This window comes from Lytechinus variegatus, chromosome 2 (genome assembly GCF_018143015.1).
Source record: "Lytechinus variegatus isolate NC3 chromosome 2, Lvar_3.0, whole genome shotgun sequence".
Classification (NCBI taxonomy): domain Eukaryota; kingdom Metazoa; phylum Echinodermata; class Echinoidea; order Temnopleuroida; family Toxopneustidae; genus Lytechinus; species Lytechinus variegatus.
In genome coordinates this window covers 30,307,055-30,319,713 of record NC_054741.1, presented here as the reverse complement: position 1 = coordinate 30,319,713, position 12,659 = coordinate 30,307,055, and the positions used below count along the sequence as shown (strand labels likewise).

General features: G+C 37.1%; 1 protein-coding gene across 1 annotated transcript in view; it reads left to right on the top strand.

Moving 5' to 3' along the window:
* Positions 1–12,659, top strand: part of LOC121409733 (dentin sialophosphoprotein-like) — a 137,247-nt gene that overhangs the window by 122,975 nt on the left and 1,613 nt on the right. Inside the window, exons 30-33 of the mRNA XM_041601640.1 lie at positions 1,561–1,641; positions 4,484–4,582; positions 7,178–7,447; positions 9,052–9,237. Coding sequence (XP_041457574.1) covers positions 1,561–1,641; positions 4,484–4,582; positions 7,178–7,447; positions 9,052–9,237 — 636 coding nt within the window. The remainder of the gene's footprint in view (positions 1–1,560; positions 1,642–4,483; positions 4,583–7,177; positions 7,448–9,051; positions 9,238–12,659) is intronic.

The following is a 12,659-nucleotide window of genomic DNA, read 5'->3' as shown; positions in this document are numbered from 1 at the left end:
TTATCTGTTTTTAAAGACAAATGAAGAAGGGTTTCTACACTTCTGATGAGAACATTTCAATTGATGTTTAATTGTTTTCTGGAATATTTGCCACAGTGTGGTATATTCCTGCATTATTTCATAATTTGGACCTTACCTTAAGTGGTATTTTGCCTTCAGTTGGAGTTACCATGGGAACAAAAGTCAACCATCAACAATTTTACATAATAGCAAATGTGCCATAAGTTAGTGCTCTGTTATCTTTTCATGCAAATATGAAATCATGTCTTCTTGAGTTCAGACCTACCTATTCTATAGTTCAATAACAAAATTCATTCATACTTCTAGAATAAAAAACATTATTTGCTTGTTATTAACTAAGCATTTAAGTTTAACTTACATATCCATAGTTAGAACAAAAATCTCCTAATGCAAAAATGTATTATCATTTCCCATGTTTTATCTAAAGGAAAAAGAAATGAAAGCTAGCAATTTTCTTTACATATCTGTTGGCTGCTAGGAAATATATTGCATGCATTTGCCATTTAACAAAACTGAAAATATTTAAGAACTCAGCAAATGCTGCCTCTTTGTCCTTTTTATGATTGCTTAAAATGACATGGCAATGACATGTTAACATTTATCGTACAGAAGTGAAACGTCGAGTCAGGTTTAGTTTTGCCGATGATGAAGATGATGGAAGTGAAGGTATAATATCTATCTTTTCAACAACTATAAAATAAACTTATTACATCAGGCTTTCCAATGCTTCTGCGTACAATCTCAAACAAACATGTTTATTTCTTATAATCACCATCAAACGATAATGTTATTAATTCAACTTATTCTACCGGTAACCATCTGCTCGACTCACTATTATGATTTGTTCATCCTACATATTTATTCTTGTATATTCTAATAATATCATGATAATTTGGAGACCACCTACTCCCTGATTTTATACTTCAGACACTTTTCTGTGACATTTACATAATTCATCTCTAAACCTTTAATTCATACATAAAATGATATATTTTATCACTGAGTTTTTTTTATCATAATGCCTTCATTATTCCAAGTTATGTATTCTAATTTGCATTAGTCATTCCCTCTGATTGCTTCATATCATCATATTTTTAATGGGATATTTGAAATTCCAAGGGTAATACATTTATGCATGTGGTTTGTTTTACTTTCTGTGTTGATATGTATCAGTTGTGGTGTTGATTGGTAAGATATCCTCATATAAGGCTATTGTGTATATATTCTTTTATGGGATTGGAAGGTGTTTACAAGTTGTCATGGTCCATTTTATGAAAAATACACCAAGTTCTCTTTATAAACAGTGGTAGTTTCGGGGCCAAAAAGATGGAAGTAAATTTGCAAGCGATTTTTAGTCAATGCAGGATATGTTTATTTATAAGTGAAATGGAATTGTTGTTGAAAGAAGAATCAGTCTGCCTCTACTTGTAAGCAGAATGTTGCTATTAAGTGTCAGTGGCTCTTGTTGCCTTTGGAATCTAAGTGCTCTTCTGTCAATTTGAAATAAACGGCTTATACGGCCTTTTGAATTACTTAAAGGCACATCTTTGAGCATGCCGTATAGAAGCAGGAGACGACGAATGTTTGATGATACAACTAAAACCACTACCAATCAGGAATGTGAGTTATTGTTCCATCCCGAGGCATGACGTTTGAATGACCCCTTGACCTCTCTTTGACCCTGAATGACCCTTGGACCCATGAATGACCCCTGCATGACCCCTTGACAGTTGTATGACCCCTTCCACCAGCATGCTCCTTGCTTGTTTTTTTTTAATACTAGTGACCCCTCTTTCTTGTGCAAAGCATTTTCTGCATCCAACTTGTTCTCAAAAGGCTATTTTTTATATTTCCCTTTATTAACAAAATATATAAGTATACACATAATAATACACAAAAGTATTAATGTAAAATGAAAAAAAAAATGTTTTTTTTTTCAATTGTTACTTTTCAATGGTAATCTTATAAAAGAAGTAAATAAAATGAAACCCTAGACTAACATAATAGAATAAATGATATCTATAGTTTAATATAAACTGATTGTAATTATAGCATAGTTTGAATGTGTATAACATACAGACTAAAATCTGATCTGTTTTCTTTAATATACTGTTCTTTGTTTAACATTATACACCAATATGAATTTACAATGAGATCAATTTAGCATATTTTGTTAGTATATTGAGATTTTATTTAGTACTGACAGATCCGAAATTTAGTGTCAGATTGATATTTCATTCAATATTATAAAGAATAATATTATTGGTATTAGTTTCATGTTGAACTTTATAAAGGTTTAGGTTGTTTCAAGGTAGAGAATTAAATAGGAGACATAGATAGAAACATGGAGACCCGTATTCTCAAAAAGAGTTTTCAATTGTACCGTGGTACAAAACCATGATTTATGCAGATTCCTTCCCACTTCCCTTTTAGTGCCCTTTGCCAAAAGCGTGCACTTAATTCAATTTTTCTTCGTGTTCGTGATGAATGAAGCATGATTATGAAAATCTGCATAGCCCATGGTTATGTACCATGGTTCAGTGACAATGTGGAGCGTTGTGGCCCAGTGGATTAGTCTCCAGACTTTGAAACAGAGGGTCGTGGGTTCAAATCCTAGCCATGGCGATATTTCCTTTGGCAAGAAATTTATCCACATTGTGCTGTACCCAGGTGAGGTGTACCCGGTATGATTCATTCCTTGAATGCTTTAGCGCCTATTAATATGGCAGCACACCTACAGCAGGGGTAGTAATATCATACCAAGTATCAAAGCGCAGTTAAGTATACGCACATAGTAACCACACTATATGAATGGACATGTTATTGTTATTATTATTCAATTGAAACCTTTTTTGAGAATACAGGCCAAAGTGAGAGTGATCAATGTGTCAATCATGCCCCCGGTTTCACAAACGAAAAATTCATGTTAAGCTGACTTCAAGCACTGCTTATAGATCTAGATAAAATTGTGACATCATCGATGTCATTTATTGCTGTTTGATCAAGGATTAAGATTTGCATTTTGTTACCATCTATCCTGGAGGCAGTAAGGATCTGCTTCTCTGCATGTGCCTGTATGTGCATCATGAAAATACGATTCTAGGACATCTACCCCCTGGACATCTACCCCCCGGACATCCACCCCCCGGAAATCTACCCCCCGGACATCCACCCCCGGACATCTACCCCCGGACATCTACCCCCCAGACATCCACCCCCCGGACATCTACCCCCTGGACATCTACCCCCCAGACATCCACCCCCCAGACATCTACCCCCTGTCATTTTTTTGTCACATTGCTCGTTCGTTATGATCGCTCACAGACGAGCAAAAAATATATATCTTATCAATTCAAAATCAATTTAAAGATGAGGGGGTAGATGTCCGGGGGTAGATGTCCTAGAGGGTACTTGTCCTAGGGGGTACTTGTCCTAAGGGGGTGGATGTCCGGGGGGTAGATGTCCGGGGAGTGGATGTCTGGGGGGTAGATGTCCGGGGGGTAGGTGTCCGGGGGGGTGGATGTCCGGGGGGGTGGATGTCTGGGGGGTGGATGTCCGGGGGGGTAGATGTCCGGGGGGTAGATGTCCGGGGGGTGGATGTCCGGGGGTGGATGTCCGGGGGATAGATGTCCTAGAGGGTACTTGTCCTAGGGGGTACTTGTCCTAAGGTGGTGGATGTCTGGGGGGTGGAAGTCCTGGGGGTGGATGTCCGGGGTAGATGTCCAGGGGGTAGATGTCCGGATACGGAAAATACAGTAGAAATGCCATGTACAGGAAGAAAGAGAAATATGCCAGCTCTGTTGATTTTGTAGGGTAGGTAAAGGATAGGTAGGGAGATACTTCATGCAAAAAGTACATCAGCAGAGCATTAATCCGATGTGTCAAGTCCCTATGAAGGACAGTGTCCTTGGGAAAGTCAAGAAACTACAGTGTCAGCAGGGAGTTATCGCTCCTCGGCGTACGAAGGATTCAAGATCACAGTAAATGTATTGAAAATGCACATTTAATGACAAAAAATAGCTGGGAGGTCTTTGTCGTAAATTGGTGAAACGGAGACAGCAGTTGTGTCCCAAGTTTGGAGCTGATGACAACTTGTTCATGTGTTGTTTTTCTGGAGTCAAGGGTAAAACTGTTGTTTAGGTTCACACCAGTTTTCGTCAAAGACTTCCTGGTTGTTCTTTGTCATGAAAAGCATTTTGGCTGCACGAAAACCCCTTATTAACTGCCCAAGGGGGTGTTTTATAAAGATGTTCCTAAAGATGATCACAGGCAGCGTGGTCATGGCCAGGGATAAAGTAAAACTATATTTTGTCACAAAAACTTCTCTCTAGTCAAATGATAGTGAAACGATAGTGGACTATACTTTGCCATTGCATCCGCACTGCTTAGATGGAGGCAAGAAGAACACAATAAATCCAATAACACCATCATCATAGTTTGAGATAACTTCTCATTTTCACAGCATCAAGTACAAAGACTTCAGAGAGAAGGCCGAGAGACAGGACGACATCCGAGTCTTCAGATAAAACCACTGAAAACAAAGAGTTAAAGAAACCTGATTGTAAGTTAGGCATGGAAAGCATGGCATGGAAAATATTAACCCTATGAATGCCAATTCAATTATAAAACAAATAATGTCAATTATAAAACAAATAACGGCACTGTGACAATTTTATATGATTTTGCTAAATAAAAGAATGAGAATTATCTTCTGTATATAATTAACATCGATACGCTGCCTTGGAAAATGCATGTACAATGCAAAAATTCTGGTGTTGATTTAACACCAGCCCAGAATATATGTTCACACCAGAGAAGTGTTTATACAACACCAATTAGTATTAAAACAGCATCCTTTTGATTCCAAACGGGTCTTTCAATACTTCTCTGGTGTGGACATATGTAGATTCCGGGTTGCTGTTAAATCAACACCGGAGTTTTTGCAGTGTAGTCAAGAGTGATGAAGATGTAGATAACTCCTTCCCATTGTACGAGTTAGTGACCTCACCTTTTATTAGGGGAAAACTAACCTATTGGCTACCCCGGGGGGGCCACTTACATTGACGAGTGGATACCATGCGCGACCAAAAAAACACGTAAAAAGGATGTCTTTTTCACGATAGGGCACGTTATGTACGTAACGTGATAAGGGTGTCAAAAACACCAAAATAATGAAAAAAGGGTATCTATTTCGCTAGGAAAATTACGTGTTTAGGGTCGAATTTGCGGGGATGATAAAACAAAATTAAAATGTTTTATAAAGGATGTCCTTTTTGCCCCAACACTTCGTGTTTAGAGTCCGATTTGAGCGACGTGTAGAAGGTGGGGTCGTACTAAACCAAATAAGGTAAAGCCGACGACCGAAGGACCCGTAACAATAAAACATTCCTGTACTTGTTTAGGGGTTTCTCAAGAGTATCGTTTTGTTTCCAATACTTGTTAAGGGTAGGGTTTCACACGCCAATACTTGTTAAGGGGTGCTTTTTCAGAACATGGAAATTACGTGTTTAGGGTGCTTTTCGAGACCCCATGGTCGCGCATGGTATCCACTTGTGAATGGAAGTGCCCCCCCCGGGTTGGCGACTGACTTCTGTAAATCCCATCTAGGCCTTGTGCTGGGATCACCCAATTCCAGTAGGGAATGGGTTAACCCTGTTGACTTCTGAATAATGTGCAATTCCTTTATTGGATTTGTACAGGCATCACCCTGTTCCAGTAAGCACTGTGATAATAATTTTTATACTCCAAATCGTGTAAGCCAACATTGTTTTATTGTAACATTACGCTGTAAGGTATATCATATTTTTCTCTTTGTACAACTCACCTACAAGAAAAAAAGAGATGGGAAGTTACTAATGAAAATATGTAATAAAAGTACTACCAACAAACTATTGCAAAGTAGGGAACATTATCATGCATGTTTTTATAATTTCTCGCTATAATAGCTAAGTTACACAATATTAATCTTTTACACCTGTTTTTTGCATGTACAGATCTTTGTATTGATTATCCATGTATGAGGTTTTCAATGTGGGATTTGTATATTTTAGGATGTTTTTTCCCGGATGTCTTTCTTTCTTCAAATTACACACTTTTGGTAGTGTCAGTGCATGCAATATGGATTGTTTTGTAAATAAATTCTTTAGGACTTTATCATAAAGATGGATAATCTTCTGTATTTTCACCGATTGTGTTCATATTCTAAATGGATGTTTTACACTAGAAAAAAAAGAATTGTTAAATTATCTTATAAATCTCTCTTGTTTGTACAACATAGTTTATATTCTACTTGTATCAACATTTATATGAATTTCACAAATGTGTTATATAAAAAAAACCTTTTTAACACCCCTACTAGCTCATTAATACCTTTTTGAAATAATGAAGTGCATGAATATTATATGTCTTTTTAATAGAAATAATAGCCTGTCACATACTTTGTTACTTAATCTGCTTTTTTCCTTCTGATTTTGATCCATTTTCATAATCTTCCGAATTCAATGTCTATTTACTTATCTCAGTTGATTAAGAATCTGCATGTCTATGCATACTAAAGTAAACCAACGTTTTTCAAACATTTTTGGATTGAGATAAAATACATATATTTTGGATTGAGCTGAAATACATATATTTTGGGATTGAGCTAAAATACATATATTTTTGGATTGAGCTAAAATACATATATTTTTTTTTTGGGGGGGGGTGTGCAGTGGACAATCATTAAAGATTTAGCAGGATTATTCAATTTGAAATCAATTCAGCATTGTATTACAGCTATAAAGAATTTCATTGCCTGAAATTTGTAATTATTTGGGATCTTTATCATCATTTTAAATCCAAATCAGGATGACGATATTTCCACCGCTACACTTGATAATGTAATAACTTATTCATAGAACCTGTATTTCTACTATGAAGACCAATTTCAGATAAATAGAAACCTTTGCTTTGCAACATTCCCAAAATTTATCTCAGAGATGCATGATTTTGAAATTCTTAGCTATGGAGATACTACTGTAATGCGAACAAATAATAAACTACACTGATAATCAGAACCTCTTGATAAAGCAAGGTATCTACTAAGGATTTCCCCCGTAACTCTGTTACCAATTACCTTTTTTATGCCACTCATCTTTGGTTTTTCTTTTATTTTTAGATCTTACAAATGGCATCGCTGCACGTAGGAGTAGACAAGCAGAAGAAAAGAAGGAAAGTAAGACAGAGAAGACATCAACAGTAAATGAAGTGAAGGCATCCACTCCACAAACAAAGAGAGAGTCCGACACCAGATCGGCTAATGTTATATTAGATCAATTGAGAGGCGGTGATGTCAAAGCCAAACCAGTTGAAAATGGTGATATTTCTGCAATCTCAAACACTGATGATGAAACGTCAAGTAGATACAGGTGGAGAAGAGACAAGGAAGGTATGAACAAACTTTCGTTAATAACTTTTTATTTCATTTTCCCTTTGTCTTGATTGACTTTATATTAATGTGAAATCTTGATAGGTTTTTATACCCATTTTCACCTATTCACGTGGAGCGTTGTGGCCCAGTGGATTGGTCTCTAGACTTTGAAACAGAGGGTCATGGGTTCAAATCCCAGCCATGGCGTAATATCCTTTGGCAAGAAATTTATCCACATTGTGCTGCACTCGACCCAGGTGAGGTGAATGGGTACACGGTAGGATTTATTCCTTGAACGCTTTAGCGCCTATTAACATGGTGGCTCAGCTACAGCCGTTTTAATAATATGATACCAAGTTGAGTATATGCACGTAGTAACTGCGCTATATAAATGGACATATTATTATATTAATATTTTTCTGTTTCTTATCTGTCAGAGAATTTGTTTTGTGCACAAACATCATTTTGTTTTCTCTTTCTCACCAAATACAGGCATGTATATGTGAATGTTATTTTGATATTCTGTATAGTTTCTTGTTAACACAATTTAGACTCGATAAATCTATTTTACAGCTTAGATTATTTCTGCTCATGTTTGAAAAGTTACGTGTGGTGACCTGATAAAGAATCAGTCTGCTTTTATTCAAATGAAACATATCAACCCAGTCTTGTTTTCTTCAAGTAATGTAACAAATCTTTGATTAGAACGTATTATATTCTGCATACTAAGAATCTTGCTGTAGGAATTGTCAGAAGTCGGTGTGATGGACCTCTTTTGTTTCGCTGACCTTTTTCAGGCCATAGGGTCATAACGCGTTATGAATTAGTTTGAGTACGCGCAAATTTTGCCACTCAATTGTTTTGGTCCATCTTTCTCCCTCACCTGCAGTGACGATCGTGCAGTGTGCATACGCACACAAAAGTTCATTGCCCCTCGATTGTTTTGTTGTGACGGTAAAGTTCCTTTGTGAGGTCACAATAAATTTTGCTGGAGCAAGATCTCGGATGCTTGCACACAGTTTACTTATGCGCTAGCTTAAAACAGGCATGATTGTCTCAATGGATTTTTTTTCAAAGGAAGGTGTGAAAAAGATCTTATCAAGACGTATTGATATTGGTTTCTTCATTTGGAGTGGTTTTCGAAGCGGAATATAAAGCATATAATCTCCTTTTGATTGAAAGCTGGATGTACTTGCTATCATTCCTCAGCTTCGCTTCATAAAGATATCTACATCCAGCTTGCCTCGTAAATGATAGTATGCCCATCACCTTCACCAACGGTGATATTTGCTTATCTTCATTTTATCAATGTGAGTGGTAATGTTGCACCATGAATTAATGATCCAAAGAATATCATTCATTTGAGGAATTTTCTCTTGGAAATGGTAGTGATGGTAGTAATTTTTTACCTGAATGCTTATAAGCAAGCAACCAGATGACCGACGGTTTAAGGCCCTTTCCGAGGGACCTGGTAATGAGGATTTAAATGTCTTACCAAAGGGCACTAGCGCACCAAGAGGGAATCAAACCCGGTCACCATAATACAAACCCCCTGCACTACTGACTGAGCTATTGCGCCTCCAAGTGATTATTCAAATTTGCTTGTTTTGTTCAAACCCTAGCTGACAAGAAGGAGAAACCAGAAGAGACCAAGGTGGTGAATGGTGACACATCTTCAGTGAGTAAACCAAAGGAAGACGTAGAAACCAAGAAGAAAGATGAGATCAGGGAACCAGTCCAAGACAAACCAGCAGACACCAAAGATGAGGAGAAGAAACTTAATCAAAATACAAGGAGAACTTTTATTGGTGAGTAATATAACCTGTTTATAAATTTTTTTGATGATACAAATCTTTAATATAGTGCTCTTCCAGTATCCTCTTATGTATTTTGTTTAAAGGAGACACTCGAAGAATCCAAAGTATTTTATAATGCCTTTTTGTGGTCATCATTGTAAAGGGGAAGTATTACTAATCAGATATATAACTTCACTTTTCAAAATAGTGATTAGAGTTTGCAGAAATCAGCTCTCAAAAATGATTTATTTTCATGCCATATTTCTGCCTTCCATCGGTCCTCTTGCGAGCTCCAGCTGAGTGACGTCACACAATGAGCGTGAGCAGCTGAGCTGACAACAGCCCATTGAAGACGATCTTTCCAATCAGCGTTTTTTGCTCTTAGAATTGTTTATTCCTCACAAGATTGGTCTTGTTATATAGATAAAAGTTTGAATTTACTGAACAGTGAAATAAAGGGCACATTTAACGTATTTTGGTAACCGATATTTAGCTTAGAAAAAATGATTTTTTTTCAAGAAATATATTTGAATAAACAAAGCATATTTTCACTTAGAAATCACACTTGCGACAAATTAATATTATAATCAATATAAAGCATAGACATTCTTCGTCACGACTGAAAAAAATTATGAAATTTCATAACGTAACAAAGTCAGGAACCACAAAATAACACGGCAATATCCATCGCGAAATGATTGAAATTGCAGTTGAATTGCCGAAACATGATTAGCCCACAGCGGCGAGCGGACTTTGTTTCATATATCTTAAAAGCCCTTCAGGAAGAAGGGAATGGTCTGTGGCCAAACGTGTTGGCCATCGTTTTGTCGTGTGCGAGGACCCTGGTTCAAACTCGGATTAAATTGAGTTTTTTTTTTTATTCCTTCTCGTCCCTACCCAGCTTTTTTCTCTTTTTTTTTCTTGTGAAATCCTATTCAGACCTGTATTTATCAAATCTTACTTAATTGCTGCTTTTGATTTTCAAGTTCTTGATTCGATTCTACTCTTATTTGGGATGGGAGGGGTACAGGATGAGTGAAAAGTCAAGTCCACATCAACTAAAAATTATTTGAATAGAGTAATTTCCCTTGCTGTTTTTACTCAAAACAGTCACAAAACAATGATATGCAAATTAGTGTTGTCACTCACATCACATTCGTTTCTAATTTTTTTGTGGCATTTAGTTTTTTAATTCTTTGCAGATTTGAGTATAGGAATTTCTTCATCCGAACACAATAGGTTACATTTACGGAACTGTAACTCTAAATGTTATTTGGAGGAATTAAAATCCCTCCGAAAATTTTTCAGAAAATAATTAGAAAATTAAATATCTAATCTACATGTCATGTAAATATATCAAACAACAAAATGCAAAAGAACTTAGTGCATGTGACATAATCGGTTAGTGTAATTTGCACATCGACACAGATGAGCATATCATCGTTTTATAAATTAGGCAAAATTTCTCAACGTTAGAATAGTAATTATATAAATTTGAATCAAAGTTTTTATGAAATTTCCTGCAATATCTTATTTTTCTTTAAATTCAAATGAATTTTTGATTGTGTGGACTTCTCCTTTACTCTTAATGTAGGGAATGCATAGCAATATTTATCCAGAAACAAAATTGTCTTAGAATATGCAAATCTGTAACTGGGCACATGTTCACTTTTCTTTCATCCAGGCCACTTCCTCACACCCACCAGGCTTACAGTCTTAGAACAAAAAAATGATGAACCATCACACAACAGCACACAACATTCAGTGCTTCACAATAAACATTTCACTTCTGTTCATACATGTACATGCAATAAATATTGTGGAAAACAAATAAAAGGCGTACCCATATTCAAATACCGTTTAAAAGGACAAATATATTATACCTTTCGAGAAAAATCAGCACGTTAGATATCTGATAACAAAACACAATTATGGGGCACTGCAAGAAACTTATGTTCCATTGCAAATCAAGCGTAAGTCTTAAATTCAAATTCAAGCGTAATAAGGTCGAGTTGCAACCCGGGGGGGGGGGGGGCACTCGACCAAAAAAGCGGTGGGGGTGTGCCGCTGGCGAGACAAAAAACGGGGGCCTTGGAGCGGGCTTATTGTAAAAAGGAGGGTCATCGGAACGGGCTTCGGAACGACAAATGTTTGTGAAAAGGGGGGTCCTTGGAACGGAACGGTCATGCGTGCATGATGCAGCTAGCGCGGCCTCCGCCGGGGAGCTCTGCGGCCGCTTTTCACCAAAATTGCAGCTCATTCAACGCGATCGGAGCCGCGTAACGAAAAATATGCGAAGCTTTGGAGCGGATTTCTCTCTTCTTTTTTCTCGATAAGAAAATGCTATGCCTTGGAGCGGCATTCTTCTTTTTCTCAACAATTCAAAAATGCTATGCCTTGGAACGGAAATTTGAGTGTAAAAATGGGGGTCCCCTCCGCGGCACATACCCACTATGCATTATATACTGAGTGCCCCCCCCCCCCCCCCCGGGAGTTGCAATAGCAGTTCAACTACACATGTTTGTCTTTAATCAAAGGACTTACCCTTGATTTGGGACGTGTGATTGATTAGAAAATTTCTTGCAAAATGCCCTAACATTAAAATTGTTTTTTCGTTTTAAGTTGTGTGTTCTTATTTTCGACAAGCTGTATTCCTGTCCAAGTCAATTTTTTTAGTTCTCTCAAAAACTGTGCTCAAAATTGTTTCCAAGATCGATAAAGATAAATTTTCTGTTGCATCATTATCAGTCCAAAACTTGAACCGTAGCTCCTGGAAAGAGTGAAGAAAAAAATGGCTATATCCAAATCAGTAAGAGGACATGATGGAATCTCCCAGATTGAAGTAGCGAGCAGAGACCAGAAGTCACCAGAGTCAGCAAGTGTGCAGATCTGTGTGTAGAAGAGAGAAAAAAATAAAGAAATAATTTAAATAATCAAATCAAAGTATGAATTTCATTATCTTGATGATTGATGACGTGCGGTGGCATGTAATTCCCGGTCAACAACAAATAATAGTAGGTTTAGACACCTGAAAATTCCAATCAGAACACTGGTGCTCTACCTCAACGCTCAAGTGATGTTTGTGTAGGCCCCACTCTACTTACCGCTTAGCGGTAGTGAATCACTTGAGGTACGGTACTCTGTGTCATTACAAAGAGTGCATTTATCTTCATTGTTTTATGTTGAAGGCACTACGCATTCATTATGTAGAAGCACTCTAATCAGAAAGAAACACCAGACTCTATTTTTGGCCAGGAATCAGCATGATCAGGGTAACCACTGCTGAAAATTTGTCTTGCTTCATGACATCGGCATTATGGTGATATAATTCTGTGTATCTGGATGTATACGATACAGGGCCCTCCTGAGCATAAACGCATTGGGTACTAGACCTGTGTATAATAAAAACTTAAACATTTGGCCTTATCGTGAAA